The 24129-nt window shown below is 41.6% G+C and overlaps 1 protein-coding gene across 1 annotated transcript in view; it reads left to right on the forward strand.

The window, feature by feature from the left end:
• Positions 1–935: 935 nt before the first annotated feature.
• Positions 936–24129, forward strand: part of TPMT (thiopurine S-methyltransferase) — a 25351-nt gene continuing 2157 nt past the window's right edge. The window contains exons 1-6 of the mRNA XM_006861014.1: positions 936–1072; positions 2387–2479; positions 10766–10898; positions 17694–17746; positions 18715–18789; positions 21135–21220. Of these exons, the coding sequence (XP_006861076.1) occupies positions 936–1072; positions 2387–2479; positions 10766–10898; positions 17694–17746; positions 18715–18789; positions 21135–21220 (577 nt within the window). The remainder of the gene's footprint in view (positions 1073–2386; positions 2480–10765; positions 10899–17693; positions 17747–18714; positions 18790–21134; positions 21221–24129) is intronic.

The raw sequence follows: 24129 nt of genomic DNA on the forward strand, positions 1-24129 counted from the left end.
TCAATTCGACCCTGTATAGCATTTCTGAGGAGTGGTTGGAACCACCTACCTTGTGGCTAGCAGTCCAGTGCTTATCTTACAATGCCACTTTTGTAAACCTGTCTATTATTTGGCTAAAAATTTGAATTGTGGAGGTGACAGACCTGAAGGTCTTGGGGGTTCCACCAGTTCCTCTGTAACCAGTAAGCTTGGTCTTTTTTTTATGATTTTGAGGTTTATTTCACATTTTCCACTGCTCTATCCAAGACTTTCTAATGTGAGTAATCCCTTTTGGAGCAATTGTTAGTGGTAGCTGGACACCATCTAGTTCTTCTGGTGTCGGGGTCGCGGAGACTGATGTTTGTGTGGTCCATGAATCTGTGGAGTAACTGTTTCCTTACAGCTTTTTATTGTCTTTGTTGTGCTCATGGACTTTCATGACCCCAGTTGGTTGTCATCTTCTTTTTTGAAAACCTTAAGGTCTTCTATTCTGATAGTATTATGTGGTGGTGTGTGTTGGTAGTTGTGTGCCACTGAATTGGTTCCGACTCATAGCAACCCTGCCTAGGGTTTTTGAGGCTGTAAATCTTTACAGGAGCAGAAAGCTTCATCTTTCTCCCTCTGAGCGGCTGGTAGTTTCAAACTGCTGACCTTGAGGTTCTCAGCCCAGCTTGTAATCCACTATGCTGCTGGGGCTCTTTAATCATAAATTATAATACAATTTATTTTAAGCTTTATCCTAATGTGTAATAAAAGATATACCTCTACTATCAGATTCATTGAAAAATAAGCTTTTTTGTGGCTTGCCCTTGGGCGTTGAAATCTTTTGAAACGCATACTGCTAAGAATAGATTGTTATTCTTAATTATCAGTCGAATTGCAGTTCCCTTAAGGGACCATGTTGAAATTTTTTTTTTTTAATTTAGGCGTTCTGAGGCAAAGGTGTCTGCAAAACTATGGATGATATAAGAACTTCGCTTGAAAAAGAATACCCTGATGCTGAGATACAAAAAAACCAAGTATTAACTCTGCAAGATTGGCAAGACAAGTGGGTGAACCACAATATTTCATTTCATCAAGAAGAAGGAGATCCGTAAGAATTATTTGGTGTATCACATGAGTTCACTCTGGAAATAGAAATATTATTTGACTGGTTTGAAGATGTACTCTGTCTCCCCTCACCCACCCCCAACCCCACACACACACATTTTAGCACCTCTGAAATCAGAGTCATGCCATAGTGAAATTCCTAGTGATTTTCATCCACTGTGTATGAGTAATGGTGTGATTTACAGTTGCTGGCTTCTCGTTCGGATGGAATAATGAATGTCTTTTATTTAATCCCCATATAAAGTCCTAGTGGAGCGCTGTGGGTTAATGGCGCTGGACTACAAGGTTGGTTTGAACCACATGGTCAGTGGTTCAAGCTCATCAGCTGCTCCTTGGAAACCCTATACAGGGTCGCTATGTGTCGTGATGACTTGATGGCACCTAACAATAACAGCAGCAAGCATCTGTTCGTCATGCATTTAGACACATGTGTACGGCAGATGCTCAGGCCCCATTGATGCTGACTACGACTGTTCTTTATACCGAAAGTGGTGATGCTTCAGCTTTGCTTCCCGTAGCACAGGCTGAGATATTAAAGGACTCTGTCTAGGTGATGGAGGATGAGAAGTTGAGAGAAAATGGTCATTGAGCTAGGACTTTAAGCAGTATGTAGTCGTTGTCTTTGTAGCAGCAACAGTAAGGCATGGGGCCAATGCAGGGTCAGCTGATCCTTACAGACTTTCCTTGTTCCAAACAGGCCTCCCCAACTTCCAGGGGACATAATTAATAACATTCGCACACTAAGCCATAGTTGGTGCATCTTAGCCAAACCTCATTTCAAGGTTGCCTTTCTCAGATGTATGACTTTAGAAGAGCCGCATTTCTTCAGAAAGAACTAATTATAAGAACTAACACTCTTCAGAGCTGCCTTGGAAACCTGAGGATACTTTTTGAGAACTTACCTTCAAGTGAACATTGAAAAAACTCGCCAGTCTAGTGGTCCCATCCCTATACCCCTCTACCCCACAAAGTACACATTTGGGGAATTAAGAATTTTTAAGATATATCATTAATCAAGAAAAATGTGTTTTATTTTGAAGTGCTAATCAGGACAGCTGTGGGTTGGATCAGTTTTAGCCACTTGCTGACTGTGTGATTTTCAGTTACTCAACTTTCTTGTTTCTTCGTCTATAAACTGGGGATTATAATACTTAATATTATCTGTTTCTTAAGGTTGTTGGAGTACCAAGGAAGTCATACACAAAAAGTACTTGGTACAGGCAGTAGGGCTATTTCCCCTGTGCTCTGGGCTTATTAACCAAAAAAGCTAACCTTAAATTTTTTTTATTCCTCCCAGACTATTAAAGAAGCATTTGGATACTTTTCTTAGCGGCGGGAATGGACTCAGAGTATTTTTCCCTCTTTGTGGCAAAGCAGTTGAGATGAGATGGTACGAGCAGATAAGTATTAACACACTTTCTCTCCTTGATGATGAATTATTTGGGTGAATATTTAGCAGAATATAAGGTAAGACATTCTATCCTGAGAGATGAATGGGGATTCTTTGTTTTCACTAGACAATTACTGATGAAAGGGGCCCTGGCCATGCAGTGGTTAAACACTGGAATGCTAGCAAAAAGTCGGCTGTTCAAACCCACCAGCCACTCCTCAAGAGAAAGATGTGGCAGTCTGCTTCCGTAAAACTTTATGATCTTGCACACAAGAACACCCAAACTTGTAAATAGTACCCATTAGACCTAGCTTTGATGGCTTGATGATCAGAACTCGACTAGAAGAAGATTTAAAAAAAAAAAAAAAAAAGGTTTTCATAAAGGAAACAAGTGTAAATTGCTACAGTTTGATGAATGTACTATCTCAAAATACCAAGTGAGAGGGAAGGAGTGTTCACATCAGATATCAATCCTATCCTCTCTGTATACAGGATTGATAGGGATGAGCAATGTAGACATTGGCTACCTAAAATAGGGTGGGAGTGGGGCAATAAAGGCATGAAGTGACTGGCTTACAAGTTTTCAAGAGGGAGTTTATAGTTTCAGAGTATGTGAGAGAAGGAAGAGTCCCCACTCAACTGAATAGTTTTCTTCTTGTCTAGTTGGGTCTAGTCAAAAGAGATGGGATATGATTCTTAAGATTCAATAGTTAATAATTGTTACCATGAACTAACTGCGACTGTCACAATTGTAAAGGTAGAAGTTTTGTAACAAAATGGGGGGAGTAGTTAATCTTACAGTCTAGAAACCGAGGACCCCAGGACCATCAAGAGAGAAAAGCACAATCAGAGTGTGGGACCCTATCCAGAGAAGCAGTGACACCAGAGATGGAGGACATGGTGAAAGAGAGAGCAGCTGAGGACTCTGAACTCTTGGAAAGAGAGGGACTGTTACTGGTGGCTAGGAAGCAGGCTTGCAGAATGTGCGTTTTAGTTGTTTAAATTTTTATATATTCCTAGTGTTTTCTGTATACATCCACCCCCCAACAAAACAAAACAGGAAATGGAAGCAAATACTGTTGAATGATGATGCACGGAGGAGATTGTGATCATTGCAATGAAACGATGAGTGTAAAACCAGTGTTCTCCCATGTAAACTATCACTATCACTCAGTTCACAATAAAAATTTTAAAAAACAAACCAAAAACTTTATGGTCTTGGAAACTCTAAACAGCAGTTCCCCTCTGTCCTATGAGGTCACTGTGAATCAGAATCAGCTTGACAACAGTGGGTTTAGCTTCTGTTTTGTTTTATTCATGATGGAAGGTAATAAAACCACACAGTGGTTACATACTCAGCTGCTAACTGAAAAGTTGGTGGTTCAAACCCTCTAGCTGCTTTGAGAGAGAAAACTGTGGCCATCTATTTCTATAAAGATGACAACCTTGGAAACCCTGCTGGGCAGTTCTATTGTGTCCTCTCGGTCACTATGAGTTGGAATCGACTCAGTGACTCAATTAGCGGTGAGTGTTTAATTAGAGATCATATTCTTAATGAGTAAGACAAGGAGCAGAAACAGAAGTAAATGAATTCCTTTAGAACCCAAAGGGAAGAAAACCAACCTTCCCTCTTCGATCTTTATGTGTGCTTTAGTATTTGTTGGAAGCTTAAGAACGTATCTAAATGAATTTTAACTATCTGACATGGGGGCAGGGGTACTGAAAAATTCAAAATGAGTGACAACTTTAAGTCTAGACAGTAGCCCACAGTTCACCTCAACTCCCTGCACCACCACATTGATGATTTTGTTATCATGATCATTGTTATAAAACTACTACAGAACATATTTCTTATGCATAAATCTCCATGAAAAGAACGCACTATAATTAACAAGCTACTATGGCTATTGTTGTTGTGTGCCATTGAGTCGGTTCTGACTCATAACCGCCCTGAGAGAGGCTATTGGATTTGAACTGCTGACCTTGAGGATAACAGTCTAGTGCTTATCCTACAGAGCCACACCTGGGCTCACTCTGACTATGGGCTTCCTAAAAACTAACACACCTAACTTTTGACATCCTCCACTCATGACTCTTCTTTTCTTGATGTTAGTAAGCTTCCCCCTTTCTACTTCTGAGATGGCTCATGATAGTATACCTGGACTACCTTAAATACTAAGACAGAATATTCATTTTTTTTTAATGCTTTATCGTGAATTATGTGATAGTTCACGTGGGAGGACATCAGCTTCACATTGATCCCGTCACACATCGTTTCCTTGCCATGGTCACAGTCCCCTCCATGCATCATCGACCAACCAAAGGGTACACCCTGCAAGTCTGCCCCTTGTCATCCACACACTGCCCCTCTCCCTCTCTGGGTCCAAAGTCTCCAGCCGTTCCATCTCCCCATGTCATCGTCTCTGCCTCCATCCCTGACATCTCTGCTTCTCTGGGTAGAGTTCCGTTCTCTGCTCTTCTCCTTCAGTGGTCCCAGGGACCTCTGTTCCTAGACTCTAAGGTTAATCACTCCCCTCCGTTTGCCCCAAAATGTCCACCTTTACATTTCCAGCCTTTACAATCAGTCCTGAAAACAATTATTTGCTATTGTATTACAATACAATAGCAAGTAATGTTTACATGCAATTAACAACACAACATACCTATTACCTACACAAGGGCACACACTATTAATATGATCAGAACATGGACTATTTGTATAAAGTATATTAATAACACATCATTCATATTTTCTATGAAAATGTATAAGTGAACATATGAGAGGGCTTCAAAAACTTCATGGAAAAATCCCATTGTCTTTATTTTTCTCTTCTTTTTCCCCATTACCTCTCAATTTCATTTTCTCACAAATTTTTGAAGCCCCCTCATATAATAAACATACTTTTATTCTCTATATGTCTGCATAGGCCTCAATATACAGATGAGTTACATAAATGAAGCATCTATAGTATAACAAACTTGCATGCAAATTCCTAGGTGGAACAAATGGTTTGTGCTGACCTCCTAACCAAAAGGTTGGCAGTTCAAACCTACCCAGATGTGCTGTGCAAGAAAGCCTGGTGATCAACTTTTGTAAAGATTACAGCCGAGGAAACCCTATGGCCCAGTTCTATTTAAACAGAATTGACCTAACAGCAACTAGTAACTAAGTTTAGATGCAAAATATTCAACAATCACATTAGCATGTTGTTGTCTCAGACTTGTTGCAATCAAGTCAGTTACAACTCATAGAGACCCTATATAGGGTTTCCGAGGAGCAGCTGGTGAGTTTGAACTGCTGACCTTGCTATATATATATATATTAATGTTTTATTGTGAGTTATGTAATAGTTTACATGGGAGAACATTAGTTTTACATTCATTCTATATCGTCTCATTGCCATGGTTACAATCCCCTCCATGTATCATCAGCCAACCTAAGGGTATACCCTGCAAGCCTGCACCCAAGTCATCAGCACACAGCCCCTCTCCGTCTCTGGATCTAGAGTCCCCAGCTGCTCCATCTCTCCATGTCATCATCTCTGCCTCCATCTCTGGTGTCACTGCTTCTCTGGGTAGGGTCCGCTCTCTGTCTTCTCCACTGATGGTCCCAGGGACCTCCGCTCCTAGACTGTAAGGTTAATCACTCCCCTCCTTGCTATAAAGTGTCTAACTTTACATTTCCAACCCTCAGTCAGTCCTGATAACAATTATTCACTATTGTATTACAAGAGACCTATCTACATTTCATTTAATCAGCCCCGCCTAGACAGATTAGATACTACTCACTGGAGATTCTACCTTCCCCCATGCCCTCTGGATCTAGGTTCCCTCTTGAAATCTTGTAAGCAGTCACTTCTTGCCTTTGTATCTACCCCCCACCCTCCCATTTTGGGTAGCCAATGTCCAAGTTGACCATCCCTGTCTACTCTGTGTGTGGAGGGGGTAGGAATGATCCTTGCTGTAAAGATTTGTTCCTTCTTTTGAGCTGCTACATCCATAGGTATAGGTCAAGTTCATCAAATTGTATCAAATTACTCTTTTTTTCTTCTTCTTTATTCTTCTAGTTGAGCTCTGATCATTCAGTCATTGAAGCCGGTCAAGTGGGTATTATCTTCATGTATGGGTGTTCTTGTACATATGCTCTCTCATCTTAAGAGCTGGACGCTTCACTCTCCACTCTAGTCCTCTGTGGCTATGTCACTGACTCTGGGCCCAAGAGTCCCCAGGTCTTGCCGCACTGCTGGCCAACCTGGTCTCCACCCAGGTTCACAGAGTCTATTGAATGTTGTAGGGCTTAGCTCGCCACTTCATTGCTGTTTTTCCTCACTTCCTCTTACCGGTAATGAGCGTGGTCACCAATCAGAGCGTGTATTCCCATTGAGTCTTAGTCTTGGAAGGGGGTTTGTACTGAGGGGACCCAACCACTTGCCTTGATATCTCCTGGGCAAGCAACTTGCTTTTTCTTAAAACAGTCAGTCTACCTCTGCTGTTTTGTATTTTTCCTGCAGGTCTTTCTTTCAAGAAGTATCTTCTGCTCTCCTAGCCGCTCCAAGCTGGGCTGCTCGTCCTTTCAAGTGGAAATTTTCCATCTCTGAAGATCTGGATGTGGTTCAGACTTCCACCTATAATCTTATTTACATATATTTTTCTTTCATGTTCTTTCTTATGACTCAGTGAGCTGGTTAAGGTAGGCGTCTAACAGCTTGGCTTACATTTTCACAGGCTTCTGGCACAGGACAATCTTAAGCCACACACACCATCTAACAAATGTTCTCAACTACAAGTTGATAGAGTGTGGGCTGGCTACAAACATGTCAGTGTCTTCATTGAAAACTAACTCCCAATTGATCACATTCAGAGCATTTCAAAGTTATATTTACTACTTTGACTTTCTGTTTCATGATGAAAGTTCTTAATATTAAAATTTAAAAATGAATACTCTGATCTAGCTGATAAGAATAGAGGGCACATGCATAAGTACACCCACACTTGCAGATAATACCCACTTGACCTGGCCACAACGGCTGGCTAATCAGAGCTCAAACAGAAGAAGAAAGAAGAGGGAAAAAAAAGAAGAATTTGACACAATTTGACAAACTTGACACACACCTATGAAAGCAATAGCTCAAAAAAGTGAACAGATCTTCACAGCAAGGATCTTTCCTACCTCCACCGCACAGAGAGTACAGGGATGGGCAACTTGGACATTGGCTACCCAGAATGCAGTGGGGGGAGGGGGACTACAGAGGTAAGAAGTGACTGGCTACTAGCTTTCAAGAGGGAACCTAGATTGAGAGGGCTTGTATGATCAGACAGCCTTCTCTTAGCTGTGATCTCAGGCACGGCCTCTCTCGGATCCTTGCTCTCTCAACCACTAAGTCCCTTGGCTTCTGCCCTGCTTAAACAAGTGTTACAAAGCATTTCTGACTCTTCCAATAAATGCCCAAAAGGCACTCTATTCTGCCAGTAAGCTTCAGCCTGAAGACAATCAGCTCTAGCTTAGTGAGTCAGCAAATATAGTATCCCAAATAAATGCCCAAGAGACACCCACTCCTCAAGCCTCCCACTTACAGGCACTCAGCTTGCTTGTTCCATGAGCTCTTTCGCGTGTTCTAGGTTCTGCTGCCTCTGTTTCTTTGCCTCTTTTCTGCCTTCTCTGGTGTTGTAGCTCTCTGTGTCCTGAATCAAGGAGCTTTGGGTTAGGGGTCTCAGTGTCCTTTTGACATCTTCCAGTCATGACTCTTCTTTTCTTGATGTTAGTAAGATTCCCCCTTTCTACTTCTGAGATGGCTCATTTTAAATCTAGTGAGATGGTAAAACTGATCAATACCCATGTTATGGTTCCATGTATCCTATTTGCATGATCCCAGACTATATAGGTGCGTGTCCCCTATTTACATTATTAGCAAGCAAGCTATCCAGTCCCATTGGTGGGCCTCAAACACCTCATTTGCATAGTCCTACCTTGTGTGGCACTATGGTTTAATGAGCTGGACTGCATAGGGTTTGAACTACAAGGTCAGCAGTTCAAGCTCACTAGCTACTCCTCAGAAACCCTATACTGGGCTGGAACCGACTCGACAGCACTTAATAACAACACCCACCCAGACATTTGATGGGAGACACAAAGCCTATGGCTAGAAAAATCGTATCAAATAATTCACTGCAGCACAGCTGGGTTTAGAGAAGGCACTCTGGTGGCTTCTGAATCATGCATCTTTTTGTTCTTTTTTTTTTAATTGTGGTTTGGGTAAAACTTTACAGAGCAAATTCATTTTCCACTCAACAATTCATACATCTTTTGTTTTGTGACAGTCACAATCCCCTCTGTGTAATAGCATTCTTCTTGCTGCTTCACTGGTTTCCCTGTTTCTATCTGTCCTATACGACTTGTCTTGAAATGGAAATGTGTTCTAACTTGATTGATGTGTTAGGAAATAATTTGAGCATGACAGGAACTTCACATTTGTGGTGTGTGATTTCATCAACCAGAAGCATGAAGCGAATGCAGATACTGTACCCAGATAGTCCTCCTTCCATAGATAGTCCTACGTTTCATAGTCAGTCCAGTCACTGCTCATGAATGACTCCTTCCGTAAGCAGACTTCAAGTATTTTTAAGATAAAGTGCCACATTTGGTATTTATGTATTACAAGGGTGCCCTGGTGAAGTGGTGGATTAAGCAATGGGCTACTATAATCACAAGGTCAGTAGTATAAACTCACCAGCTTCTCCTCGGAAGAAAGATGAGTCTTTCTGCTCCCACAAAGATTTACAGCCTCAGAAACCCTTTGAAGTTGTTTTATTCTACCTTGTAATGTAGAGTCGCTTTGAGTTGGGATTCACTCAAAGGCATTTGGTTTGGCTTGATTTTTTGTTTGTTTGTTGGGGTGTTTTGTTGTTATTGTTTGCTTCTAGAAATCTCCTAGGTGATGCAAATAGTTAAGCATTAACCTGCTAACCAAAAAGTTGAAGGTTTGAATCTACCTAGAGGCACCTTTGAAGAAAGGTCTAGCAATCTACTTCTGAAACATGAGGCTTTGGGGAAATCTGTGGAGCACAGTTCTACTCTGACTGTGAATTGGAGTAGATCGGATGGCCACTGGTTTTACATGTTACTTTTTCACACCTTGCTTAACCATGTAACGTGTAAAAGCATTTTTATTAGGTTCTTTTTTCTTTTTTTCTTCTAATGTGTCACTGACAGTTTGAATGTTGTGCTCTAACTTCATTATGGCTGTTAGTGCCTTCAAGTCAGTTCTGACTCATTGAGACCCTGGATAGGAATTCTGAGGTTACAGATCTTTGCGAAAGCAGAAAGCTTCATCTTTCTCCTGCAAAGCAGCTAGTAGATTCAAACCACCATCCTTGTGGTTGGTCCACAGTCCACTGCTTAGCCTACAGAGCCACCATGCTCTTGTTTTCCTTAAACATTAATGATTTTTATTGCATGAATTTACACAATGTAGTGATTATTAGGAAAGCATATGTAGCATTCGATGAGAACTGACCATATGTTTTTATTTAATTTGACACCGTTGCTATGCTTATATGTTTGTGTCATTAGAACTGTGTGCTCTTGAGTCCATGGCCCCTGCCCTCCCCAAGAATATGAATTCTCTGATTACAAAGCTTACCAGGAAAATACGAGTTGTTTGTATATGATAATAAAATAAGTTTTTGGGCTCTGTTTATCGTAAGTAAGTGGAAACATTTTTTTAAAATATTATGGAAATAGTTGTTAATGTTGTAAAGCCTTGCATTCTAATATAGTAGCTACCAGGTACATGTGACTAGTTATATTTAAATTAATTAAAATTAGATCAAATCAAAAATTTTATGTTTCTCAGTTGCACAAGCTTGAGCACCATTCCTCCAATACACAATATGTTCATTGGCTGCTGTATTAGACAGACATTCCCACCATCACAGAGAGTTCTATTGGATAGCACTGTTGTAGAGAAGTCAGAAGGATGTGTTATCCAGAGACGTGTTTATATCAGAGAATCCTCTAGTCAAATCCACTGATAGTAAACCAGCATTTAAAGAAAAACATTTTTTTCAAATTTAAAATATTTTGCTAAGGGTCAAAAAAAGTAGCCCTTCACAATTCCACATAAAGTAAGGTTTGTTTTCCTACATGTTCTATGAAACCCCCTGAACCTGAATTCATATACATTCCTTTAATGCAAAGAAAACACGTGCTAACTGAAGCATACCTCTTTAGTTATTAGTACTGTATTTGAAATTAGAATGTAAGTCTAAACATATGATCTTATGCAGGTTTGCAGACTTGGGACATAGTGTCGTTGGTGTGGAAATCAGTGAACTTGGAATACGGGAATTTTTTACAGATCAGAATCTCTCTTACTCAGAAGAGCCAGTCACTGAAATCCCTGGAGCCAAAGTATTTAAGGTTTGTTATGTTTTGTTCAATCAATTGTTTCTAGGCATTTTTCTCACCCTGCATAAATGGGGGTACTAAACAGGTGTCATAAATCTCCTTTATCACACAGAATATAGTGTATGAAGTTGGCCTTATATGAATGATGCATAGATGTGGCTACACGCAGGCAAGTCAGAAAGTATTGCTGCAAAACCATAGACATGTCTATTAAATAAAAATATCACAATATGATCTGTTGCTCATTGACATCTCCTCCATCCAGGTCTCCAGACTTCTCAAGGCCATGTTTCCATCCCTCTAACCCTTCCCAGAAGAATTCTGTGTTCTTTTGTTTACACCACATCAAAACAGTAGTTTTGGCATCCCCAAGGGACTCAAATCGTGTTCCTATGAAATATTCTCTGAGTTTGGGGAACAAAAAGAAGTCTGAAGGGGGAAAATCAGGGCTGTAGGGTGGATGGAAAGGAGCTCTGGTAGCGCTAGCGTAGTGGTTACGAACCTGGCTGTGGACCGCAACTGTTCAGCGGGAGAAAGATGAGCTGTTCAGCTCTCGTAAAGATTTACAGCCTTGGAAACCCTATACAGGGTCACTGTGGGTTGGAACTGACTCCACGGCACACAGCCACCACCAGGGTGGATGGAAGGAGCTCTGGTAGTGTAATGATTACAAATCTGGCTGCTAACCTCAAGGTCAGCAGTTTGAAACTATCAGCTGCTCCATGGGAGAAAGATGAGGCTTTGTGTTCCCGGAAAGATTTACAGCCTCGGAAATAATATGTACAGGGTTGCTATGAATCGGAACCGACTCCACGGCCCACCGCCACCACCAGGGTGGATGGAGTAAGGTTTCTCAATGGAATTCTCCTAGGACAATTCTTGATACCCATAAAGAATGAGCAGGTACATTGTCGTGACAGAAAAAAAAATTCCTCGGCACAACTTTCCTGGCCTTTTTCTCACCAATGCAGTTTTCAATTTTCTGGAAACTTCTTTCTAATAATTCCTTGTGATCATCTTGTGTCCTTTGAGGAAATATATCAAGATTACTGTTTTGGAATCCCCAAAACACAGTCATTATAGCTTTCTGAGGTGACTTGTCTGCCTTGAATTTAACTAGCCCAGCAGATCCCTTTGGAAGTCATGGTTTTGATTGCACTTTTTTTTTTTTTTTAAGACACTCTGATGAGACTAAGACAAGGATATTACTGAGAGAACTTGTCTGTAGCCAGCCACAGATCTCAGAGACATGTTTAAATATAGTTTGTTTGGAATAAACTGTGCACATGTGAACTGGAACCCTAATAGCAATATTTTTTGACTTACCCTCTCGTGTGTGCTTTCTTATGTGTATGATTTTATATATATGGAGTTCTCGTGTGGCACAGTAGGATAAGCACTGTGTTGGCTTGAACCACATGGTTGGTAGTTATTGAAACTCACCAGCCACTCCTCAGAAACCCTATACAGGGTCGCTATGAATTAGAACCAATTCAACGGCACTTAACAACAATATATATATGCTGAGACCAAAGACTGTTAGTACTCCTGTTATTATTGTTGTTGTTGTGTGTTTTCCATTTATTAACCTGCATTTTCTGAGAACTGTTCTTAAGCCAGACTCTGCAGAAGACAATGAAGAAATAAAGATAATCTGGTTTCTGCCTTAACGAATCTCTAAACATAGGAGAGACTAGAACAGGAGAAAGCCATTTGTGACACATGGAACTAAGTGTAATAACATTGGGCCTTTTAGGCACAAGGAAGAGTTACCTAAGCCAATCTGGGAGGGCTTTCTGGAATATGGGAACAGAGGAGGCTGGAGACACACAAGGTCAGATCTGCAGCTTGAGGTGTCCCGTGAAGCATATTTATCATTCTGTGCACTGAGGTTTTAAGTAGGAGTGTGATGTGGCCAGCATTTTTTTTTTTTTTTTAGAAAAAACATTCTTGTGACATCATGCATGGGAAGTAACTTTGAAGGCAGTAACTTTTTAGCCTCAAGGCATCGCTCGGTGGTTTCAGTGGTTAATGCACTCTGCTGCTGACTGAAAAGTTGGAGATTTGAGTCCACTCAGGTATCTCGGAAGAAAAACCTAGGGATCTGTTTCCAAATATCAGTCAGTGTAAACCATATGGAGCACAGTTGTACTCCATGACTTGGAGTTGGGGTCTGCTTGATAGCAACCAGTATGGTATGATATAGTCTAGAAAAAGAGGAAGACCCCCAGAGAGATGGATTGACAAAGTGGCAGCATCAATGGGCTCAAGTGTGGCAACAATTGTGAGGTTGGCCCAGGATCAGGCAGTGTTTCATTCTGTTGTACATAGGGTTGCTATGAGTCGGTACCAACTCGATGGCACCTAACAACAACAACTATGGTATAGTGTGATGTAGTATAGTGTGGTCTGATCTGGTATGCTGTGGTATAGTATGGTATGCTGTGTTGTGGTATGGTATGCTTCAGTATACTATCATGTGGTGTGGTATGGTATGTGTGATATGGTGTGTGGTGTGGTATGCTATGCTATGGTGTGGTGTGGTCGGGTGTGGCATGGTGTGGTCTGATATGGTATGGTATGGTGTTGTGTACTATGATTTGGTGTAATATGGTATGGTGTGGCATGGTATGGAGTAGTATGGTGTGGTGTAGTATGCTAGCGTGTGATGTGTTGTTTAGTATGATATGTTATGTGTGGCACAGTATAAGGTAGTTATGGTATGGTGTAGTATGGTTTAGTATGTATGATATGTGTGTGGTATGGTATAGGGTAGTATTGTTTATTGTTGTTGTTAAGTGCTATTGAGTTGGTTCCGACCCATAGCCCGCCCATATATACGGTTTCTGAGGGGCAGCTGATGAGCTTGAACCCCCAACTTTATGGTTCACACCAACTTTGCAGTCCAGCACATTAATCCACAGTACCACACCAGGACTCCATGGGGTAGTATGGTATGGTGTAATGTGGCGTGGTGTGGTATGATAAGGTGTGGTGTGATAATGTGTAGCATGGTTTCATATGGTGTGATATGGTGTGTGTGGTGTAGTACAGGGTAGTATGGTATGGCGTGATATGATGTAGTGTGTATGGTTTAGTATAGTGTGATATGGTGGGTGTGATATGGAATAGGGTAGTATGGTATGGCGTGATATGGTGTAGTGTGTATGATTTAGTATGGTGTGATATGGTGTGTGTGGTATGGAATAGTGTAGTATGGTATGGGGTGATATGGTATGGTGTACATGCCCGTAGTGCATTTGATATGTATATGCATGCAGTGTATATATGTACATGTATGTAGTGTGTGTGGTATGTATATGTATGTAGTGTATATGGTATGTGCATGCATGTAGTGTATATGATATGTACAGTATGAAGTGTGGTGTGTACATGTATGTAGTGTGTGTGGTGTGTATGTTCATGTGGTTTGTATTGTATGTACACACATGTGGTGCATATGACACATATATGCATGTAGTGTATGTTATGTGTGCATGCATGTAGTGTGTTGTGTACATGTATGTGATGCATATGTTATGTGTATGTGTGCAGTATATGATATGTATGTGCATGTGGTGTATATGGTATGTGCATGTATGTAATGTGTGTGATGTGTACATATATGCAGTGTGTGTGTGATATGTATAAGTATGTAGTGTGTATGACAGTGTATTATGGTGTGTGTGTTATAGTATGGTATGCTCACAGAGAGACCGGGTGTTAATTTAAAAAAAGGGATGATGGCAGTCTAAAATAGAAGCATGATGGATATGTACAAAGGAACAGACAAATAAAAACAACAGGGTTTATAATGTCAAATTGAGTAGGAGCAAAAGTTATGAACTAACATTTCCAGCTTAGATGACCAGTTTTACAGAAGAGGCAGCAATTTGAAGGGCAGAGAAAGTGATTTTTTTTTTCCTGAAGATGATGAATTTAAGGGATCTGTGGCATGATGAAAGGTCCCTAGATGGTACAAATGGGCTTTAACACATGGAGTCGCCACAAGGTAAAGTTACCTCGACAGATTTTGGTGTTTTTATGTGTGTGGCATGGTGAATGTGTAGCTGATAAGTGGTTTTGTCTCTGAAGCATGAGGTAATGTTTGACCTGGAGATGGTACCCGTGAGAATTGCCTTCATCCTGTGGTGAGAATGATCCAGGGAACCTGCTTCACCAGCTTAGGGTTCAATGTGGAAATAAGCAAAGACCAGCCAGATGGGAACAAAGCAGAGGCTATTTATTGAGAGGGTGTCAGCCGCTTGCATTTGGCAGACACACAGAGACAGAAAAGAAAAGAAACCAGATGCCGTCAAGTCGATTCTGAATCTTGGTGACCCTATGTATGTAAGAGTAGAAAGAACTGCGCCCCACAAAGTTTCTTTGGTAGTGACCTTTCAGAAGCAGATTGCCAGATCTCTCCTCAGCTTGGTTTGGGGATCATATTTGGCTTTCTTTGGTGGGACCTCAGTTAGAAGGGACTGGACTGGACATCACTGGTGAAGTCGTGACCATTCTGGGCCCACTGCTTTGGAGGCTGTGGTTGGCCTCCTGGTCGGGGGCTACAGATTCAGTGTCAGAGCTCTCTTGTCACATATGGTCTGGTCATTGTCCATTTATATATTCAGCCCCTCACAACACATTCACTTTTCTTAGCATTGAGACTAGTTACTCCGATCAATGAGAAGCTTGATAATACTTTACAGCTTCTCCCCACTCCCTGCTCCCAAATCATCTATGCATCCCACGACTGTACTCACTACAGAGAGGCTAGCTCTGCTTCCAGACTCCTCTTGAAGCCACGCTTCTCGGCCACAGCTGCACAGTTGAAGGCATGGTGGTTGAATGGTAGAATTCTTCCCTTCTGTGCCAGAGACCAGGGTTTGATTCCCGGGTGGTGCGCCTCCTGCAAAGCCATCACTGTCTGTGGAAACACTGTGTTGCTATGATGCAAGGCAGGTTTCAGCAGAGCTCCCACATTAAGACAGCTACAGATGAAAGGTCTGGCAGTGTATATCCGATGTGTTCACTGACCAGAAATCACAAGAGTCTGCTCTACAGCTGATCATGGGGATGGCACAAAGCCTGGCACCACTTGGCTCTGTTATGGTTGGGGCCACCAAAAGTCAGGGGCCTACTCGATAGCAGCTATCAACAACAAAAACAACAGTGGATCTTTTAAAAGATCCCTTTGTCAGTGAGTCCAACATGCACTCAGAGTTGAGATACCCCCCACCCCTCTCCAAGCTTCCCTCAGCGTGCTTCCAGACTGGTCTTCACAGACCCTCCCTCCTCTGTAAGCCTAGGTTGACGCCTTACTTTAGAGAAAAATCTAGCACTCCCATGTTTTCCCGACCCTTACCACCAGCTTCCAGATGGCTCACATCCCCTGGACATGAGCCTGTGTCCTGCTTCTGCCCATGAATGCACTCTACCCCTGACCCTGGTGGTGTTAGAAAATGCCATCTCGGGGGCCACCTGGCTTGCCTTCCCCAGTGCTCTTGGACAGTTTGTTTGTCTGTTTACATAGTTCCCTGGTGCCAACTGTAACAGTACAAGCCATCCTGTGTTGTTTGTACCCACCTGTCTCTGCTCCCCCAGGCTGTCTGTGCCACATTCACAGCCATTATCTCTGACCTGGGAGGTGCTGTACAGCAGGTGCTCAGTAAATATGCCTATCAGGAACACTGGAGACAAAGTGCTTAAGGCACTCAGCTCCTAACCAAATGGTCAGTGATTAGAAGCTACCAGTCTCTCTATAGGAGAAAGATGCAGCCGACTTGGGAACCTCATGAGCAGTTCCATTCTGTCCTAGAGAGTTGCTATGAGTTCAAATCGATTATATGGCAAGGGTTAACTGCTCATTAGCTGAATGTACATAGGAGAGTCAACATAACTGCACTTTTCATGAAAACCTTTTCAAAATATCTGACCTTCCTATGTTAGCTTGCCTGGTAGTTGATTAACCTGTATATTATTATTGTTGTTAAGTGCTGTTGAGTCAGTTCCAACTCATAGCCACTGTGGATAGAGTTTCTGAGGCTTTTAAATCTTTACGGGTGCAGAAAGCCTCATAGTTCTTCTATGAAGTGGCTGGTGTGCTCGAACCACCAACCTTGTAGTTCACAGTCCAGTATTTATATATCTTTGCTCAAATAAACATTGTTACGTTTTTAACTAACTCCGAAAAGGAAATTGCTAACCTGTCTCCAGGATTACTCTTTCTCTGGTTTTCCTCTCTGAGTTGATGCAGAAGAATCCCAAACCAAAAAAAGGAAATTCATCACTAACAAGTCAATGCCAACGCACAGTGACCCTACAGGACAAAGTAGAACTGCCCCATAGGGTTTCCAGCGCTGTCATCTTCATGCAGGCACTTGGCCCACATGTTTTTCTGCAAGGAGCAGTTAGTGGATTTGAATATCTGGCCTTTTCAGTTAGTAGCTAAGCACTTAACCTCTGCACCACCAGAGTTCCTTAAAGGAACCACGCACAGATTTTAAAATGTTGTGAAGTGCTGTCAAGTCAGTGCCGACTCATAACGACTAGGGTTTTCAGGGAGCGGCTGGTGGGTTTGAGCCACTGAACTTGGGGTTAACAGTCCAATGCTTATCTTAGAGCACCACACCAGGACTCTGGTTAAAAAATAAGGTATCATGAGAGTGCAGTCAAATGATTTGCTTTCACTGTGTTTAATTATGTGAACTTTTTCGATCACCTTTGCTTTGCTTTCTTCCTCTTTCCATGAATATTCATGTATCTCCTAATTCAGTAGAATTTTTTTTGTTTACATTTTCATTACAGAGTTCTTCAGGGAACATTTCGTTGTATTGTTGCAGCATTTTTGATCTTCCAAGGTAGGACTGAATAAATATTACATGGTCAGTTTTTAAAATGTAAACTCTTTAGAAATATTGCTGTGATGGGTCTTTTCATTCATTGCTCATCCATTTGCAGTAGCACCCACAAAGCATTAATTTGTATCTTTATCCAGCAGTTATTTTCTCTACAGCCTAGATACCTCCACATTTACTGTCTTTGTCCTGGGACAGCTCCCAAACTCTGGGCACTCTTGGACTGATAGTCTGATAGTCAAAGGTGGACTGACACAGTCAGTGGCTGCAGCAATGAGCTTACATGTAACAATTGTGAGGATGATGCAGGATGGGGCACTATTTCATTCTATTATACATCAGGTTGCTGTGAGTTGGAACCAACTCAATGACGCCTAACTACAGGAGTCCCTGGGTGGCACAAATGGTGAAGCCCTCCATTACTAACCAAGCATTAACAGTTCAGAAAACCAACCTAGAGACTCCTAAGAAGAAATGTCAGGCAATCTGCTCCTGAAACTATAGATTTTATTCTGCAACACATGGGGTTGCCGTGAGTTAGAATTGAGTGGATAGCAGTGGGTTTGGATTTTGAATTTTATTAGGACCTCAGGCAGGTAAGGAAGAGGAGGTGGAAGTAAGGCAGTCTAGGCCACCTTGCAGCTGAGCCTGAATAGGAATAAATGGTTAGTCTCTGGTGCATGAGCTGGGAGCAGAACTGTCACCTACTGCCCTTTGTTCTTCCTTCATTTCTCCAAGTCATAGCAGGGGGGAAGCTGCTGTCACTGGCCTCTAACACTAGGAGAAGACAGCTTCCCACACTCACATCAACATATCCCTACGGACTAGAAGGAAGAGCGGTTGGATCCCAATTTCTTGACAAGTGTGGCAAAGCATCCGTGTATCCATGGGAAACATTATTCATCTCGTCAGAGATTTTATTTCTCTTATATAAAATCTTGCTTCTTTTTTTTTCCTTTTCTCTCTGGTAGAGCAAATATTGGCCTATTTGACCGGATTTGGGATAGAGGAGCATTGGTCGCTATTAATCCATGCGATCAACAACGGTTCGTATTTGGTTTCTTTAATTACGTTAATTTTCTTTTTGTAGCCTTCTTTATTAAATATGCTAGGCTTTTTCTGGGTTCCAGAAAAGTGGCTAGATTTTTACCAGTTTGAACTAGCTTACTGGGTTTGAATTTTGAAGACCTAAATCCAATACCAGTTTTGCCTAGAAAGTATACAATTTTGTCACAGAGGACCTGGGATCAAGATTTGGGGTTCTTGTTACTTTCTAACTATGTGACCTTGGTCAGAAAACTCCAAATTCTCTGTATCTCAGTTTACTTCTCTGCAAAATGGGGCTATCTCTACCACCGCTGTTTAACCAGGTAACACATGTGCCAGGCATTTTTCCCAAAGTACTATGTAGATCGACACATTTGATTATCATAAGAACTCTATGTGGTATATGCTATTATTGTACCCATTTTGCAAATGAGGAAACTAAAGTAAAAAGACTAAGTCACTTGTCCAAAGTCAGGTCGTTAGTAAAAGACAAAGTTGAGATTGAAACCCAGGAACTTTGGTTTCAGCACCCACACCCATAAATAGACTACCTCAAAGGGTTGTTGTGGGGATTAAAAAAGATGGTGTGTGTGAAAAGCACCTTATCAATTCTAAAGAACTGCCTACATATTGGAGTACTGGTGTTGCACTGCGAGTTAATGCACCGGACTGCAAAGTCTGTTTGAACCGCAAGGTCGGTAGTTCAAGCTCACCTGCTGTTCCTCGGAAACCCTATACAGGGTCGCTATGAATCAGAACTGACTTGATGGCACTTAACAAAATCAAAGTCTACATGTATGTAGCTATTGTGAGAACAACACTTGTCATTGATGTTTTTGGTAACCAGCACTGTGGGATATGCACTGGACTGCAAGGTTGGTGGTTCAAATTAACCAGCTGCTCCTCAGAAACCCCATATAGAGTCGCTATGAGTTGAAACCAACTCATAACACTTAACAACAACAATTAAAAAATTAAATTAAAATAGAAGAAAGCATACTGAGTGGAATGTGACCACCCTTGTGTTTTTCCAATTCAAATATTATCACTCATATATTTGTTTGAATATAGCATGTAAATATTGAGTTATCAGAATTGATGCATTTGGATTATGGTTTCCGAGAAGAATATTAAAGATAACACGGACTGCCAGAAAAACAAATCTGTGTTGGAAGAAATACGAGCACAAATGCTCCTTAAAAGCAGGATAGGAAGACTTCGTCTTCCATATTTCAGACATATTATCAGAAGGGACCAGACCCTGGCGAAGGTCTTTGTGCTTGGTAAAGTGGAGGGTCAGCAAAAAAGAGGAAGACCCCAAGGAGATGGATTGGCTCAGTGGCAGCGGCAATGAGCTCAAGTGTAACAACAGTTGTGAGGATGGCAGAGGCCTGGGTGGGGCTCCGTTCTGTTGTGCATAAGGTTGCTATGAGTTGGAACCGACTTGACGGGACCTACTGACAACAGCTTATATGGAGTTTTAGCATTGGAATAAAATGCCTATTATTTATGTCCTTACTTTTATTTATTTTTTTGTTTTAAAAAATTGTTTCATGTACACAGTGTATTGGTTTTTTAAAACTAGTCCATGCCCTGTCTTTTCCATGCCACACCACATTTTTACACTAAACTCAGCTATGCCAGATACCTAAGTTGTGCATGTGTTCCATGCTCCTAAGGGACTTTGGTCTGGCAGTAAAATCCTAAGTCCGGCTGCACATAAGTAAGTGGTTACTATTTGCCATCAAGTTGACTCCGACTCACAATGACCTTCGTTATAGAACAAAAACATTGTTGGGTGAAAGGGATTGTGTTTTCACCTCTTACACAAGCTGAGCCGCAGGAGCTGTCCCAGTCAACCAGGATACTTGGCTAAATGCAGCATCCCAAGGCCCACAGCAAATCTGCAACAGATTTGCAGTAGATTTGTAGGAGGGAGTTCCAGCATCCTTACTGGTAGGAAGTGTCCAGGTGACTGACACGCAGCCAGGCCTGGGAGCCAGTAACCTGGAGCACAAGGAAGCAGCGCAGTTCACATGCTCACATCAGCGCAACTAGGAGCTTCTGCTCACCTGCAAGTGATGTCTTTGGGTCTGATGTAGTGGTGAGAGCTTGGGCTCTGGAAGGGGATCTGAGTTTGATTTCTCATTTTTGCCATTTCCCAGCTGTATGACTGGGCAGGGGGATATGATTTGCTGAACTCATTTCTCTTTTAGAATGAAAATTGCCTTCATGAGGGATCTAGGGAGTAAGAGTCAGTAATGTAAATGAAAGTAAATGTTGGGAGCCTTCCTTGCCTGTGGTGTGTATAGAAAAACATCTACTTTTGTTGTGTTCTTTTTAGCTATGCTGACATCATGCTGTCCCTAACAAGAAAAGGGTTTCGTTACTTCTTGTCTGTTTTGTCTTATGATCCAACTAAACATTTAGGTAAGGTGGGTTTTTTTTCTCTTTCTAGATGCCTCTTTTTAAAATGATGATATAATTATATGACAAAAAAAAAAAGTATTATTTTCTATGAATATGTTTACAAGTAGGAAGGGCCCTCCTTGCTTGTATACATGAAAATAATTCTGGTTTTAGTTAAAGGGAATTTATCTTAGTTGTCTAGTACGGCTATAAAAGAAATATCACAAATGGATTGCCAAACAGAAATTTATTTTCTGAGCATTTAGGAAGAAGCTAGAAGTCTGAATTCAGGGCAGCGGTTCTGGGGAAAGGTTTCTCTCTCTGCTGGCCCTGGAGGAAGGTCATTTCCTCTTTGCAGCTTCTCTGCCTTGGCTCCTTCAAGATCTCCTATTGGCATCGATCTCCCCCCATCTGCTTAATCTGATCTTTTTATATTTCAAAAGTGATTAGCTTATCAGAATTATATTTTGAAAGACAAAGACCCGGCTAACTGATCATAAAGAGACTGGAGGAGCCCGAGACTATGGCTCCAGACCACACTTGTGGTCTGGAATAGAACTCACCCTTCTGACTCTATTTTCAGCCAAGCCATAGATAGGTATATAGGAGGGACAACTGTAGTAAGCTAGGCTCACCATGGAATGGTCAGTCATTCAACATCAAAAGGACAACATTGACTTGAGTAGGGATGAGGAGGAGGGTGGAAGGGAACTAGGAATCACAGGGAGGAAGTGAGATTGTTGTTGTATGGAGGGGCTTGCCATCATTGCGATGAAATGAAGTATGATTTGTTGAATTGTGGGACTGAGAAACTGCTCTATGAACTCAATTTACAATAAGAACTTAAAAAAAAAAAAAGAGTGGTTGGCTTAAGTGTGGTGCCGTAGGGTAAGCACTCAACCACAAGGTCAGTTTGAATCACAAGTTTGGAAGTTCAAACTTACCAGCTGCTCCTTAGAAACCCTATACAGGGTCGCTAGGAGTTGGAACTGACTTGATAGCACTTAATGACAACTCATTGCTATGGTTTTATTAACATAACACAGAAAGCCTCAATGCCACAGGGGATTGCATCGACCTGCATAGCAGTCAGGATTTGAACTGCGTATTTTGGGGGACATACAATTCAGTCCATAACAGGGAACACTGAAAGTTTTCTCTGCCACGTTTTTCTTGCATCCCGCTCCCCTTTAGCTCACCATCCCAGCTCAGATGATAGAAGAAGGGGAAATGACTGGTGGCACTATAGGATAAGCACACAACTGCTAAGCACAAGCCTGTGGCTCAGACCCATCAGCCATCAGCCACTAAAGATTTACAGTCCCAACTCTGTAAAAGGTTCCTATGAGTCGGAATCCATGCCACGGCAGTCGGTTTTGTTTGTGGTTTTAATGTAACAGGAAGGAGCTCTCTCATCACGCAACCATTGAGTGTTCGGCTGTAAGCTGAAAGTTTGGTGGTTTGAGCCCACCCAACAGCTCTGCAGGAGAGAAGTCCTGATGGTCTGCTTTATATGAAGATGTATTGTTGTTAAGTGCCATTGAGTCAGTTCTGAGTTATAACGACCCTGTTTAGGGTTTCTGAGTTTAAACTGACAACCTTCTGGTTAAAACAGACCTTGTGGTCCAGTGCTTATACTATAATGCCACACCAGGCCTGCTTTGAAAAGATTGCAGGCTAGAAAACCTCATGGCGCAGTTCTACTTTGGCACATAGGATCTATGGTACCTAAAGGATACCAAAACTATAAGAGAAACTACACGTGAGTACAGAACAAGGAGGAAGGAGCCCTAGTAGGGATATAACATATCCATATTAGTGTAGTGGTTACAAATCGGGCTGTGTACCTCAAAGTCAGCAGTTCAAAACTACCAGCTGTTCTGCAGGGGAAAGATGAGGCTTTCTGCTCCCGTAAAGATTTACAGCCTCGGAAGTCCTGTACACAGTTGCTATGAGTCGGAACCAACTCCACGGCACATAACCACCACCACCATATTATCGCAGGTGATGTGGTGTGTTGGGAAATGTCTGTGTACACACACAGACACACCCTCACAGGAGGATGGGTAAACAAAAGTGGATATTGGGGACGGGGAGAGACAGGCATGCAGGAAATCTCTAAACAGTTAACTGTTTTTTAATATCTAAGATATTCTTTGCATTCCTTTATTACTATCTTTGCTGTGAATTTGTAAAGGGAGGATGTTTTTGTCTCACCTCATTTAGGTGTGGTTGAACATGGGCTTTTGTTTCCAGGAAGAGATGAAAACAAAATGCATAGGTCTCTTATCTGTAAAAAAATCCTGTTTCCCTTTTTAATTGAGCCTTTCTAAAGATTGTCTGGAGTCCTGGTGTGGCGCTGTGGGCTAATGCGTTAGACTGCAGTCATTTGAACTGCAAGGTCGGTGGTTCAAGTTCACCAGCTGCTCCTTGAAAACCCTATACAGAATTGCTGTGGGTTGGAACCGACTCGAAGTCAGTTAACAACAACGAAGATTGTCTTGTTTTTAAAAATTTACATCGTGTTTTTTTTTTTTTGAATAAATCAAATCTTTAAGAACTCATTAAAAATGAGATTTAGTGTTTAGTAATCAATTCTGAGACAATTGAATGGAAATAGGGATTAATAGAGATGAAAGTTAGCTTTGCTAATCTGATTTAAATTCCACTGGTGAACAGGAGGCCTAAGGGCTTGTTAGAAGAAAGCACAGCAGGTTCGGAGGTGGAAGCTGAACCCTTAACATTAAAGTAGGATATTTCAGTTGTGGTGCTGTAGGATCAGCACTGGACTACTAACCACAAGGTTTGTGGTTCAAACCTACCAAATGATCCTTGGAAACCCTATCCAGGGTAGCTTTGAGTCAGAACCAACTTGACAGTGCTTAACAACAACATAAAGTATGTGGTACTATAGAATAAACACTTGACAC

Source organism: Chrysochloris asiatica, unplaced genomic scaffold, assembly GCF_000296735.1.
Source record: "Chrysochloris asiatica unplaced genomic scaffold, ChrAsi1.0 scaffold00040, whole genome shotgun sequence".
Taxonomy (NCBI): domain Eukaryota; kingdom Metazoa; phylum Chordata; class Mammalia; order Afrosoricida; family Chrysochloridae; genus Chrysochloris; species Chrysochloris asiatica.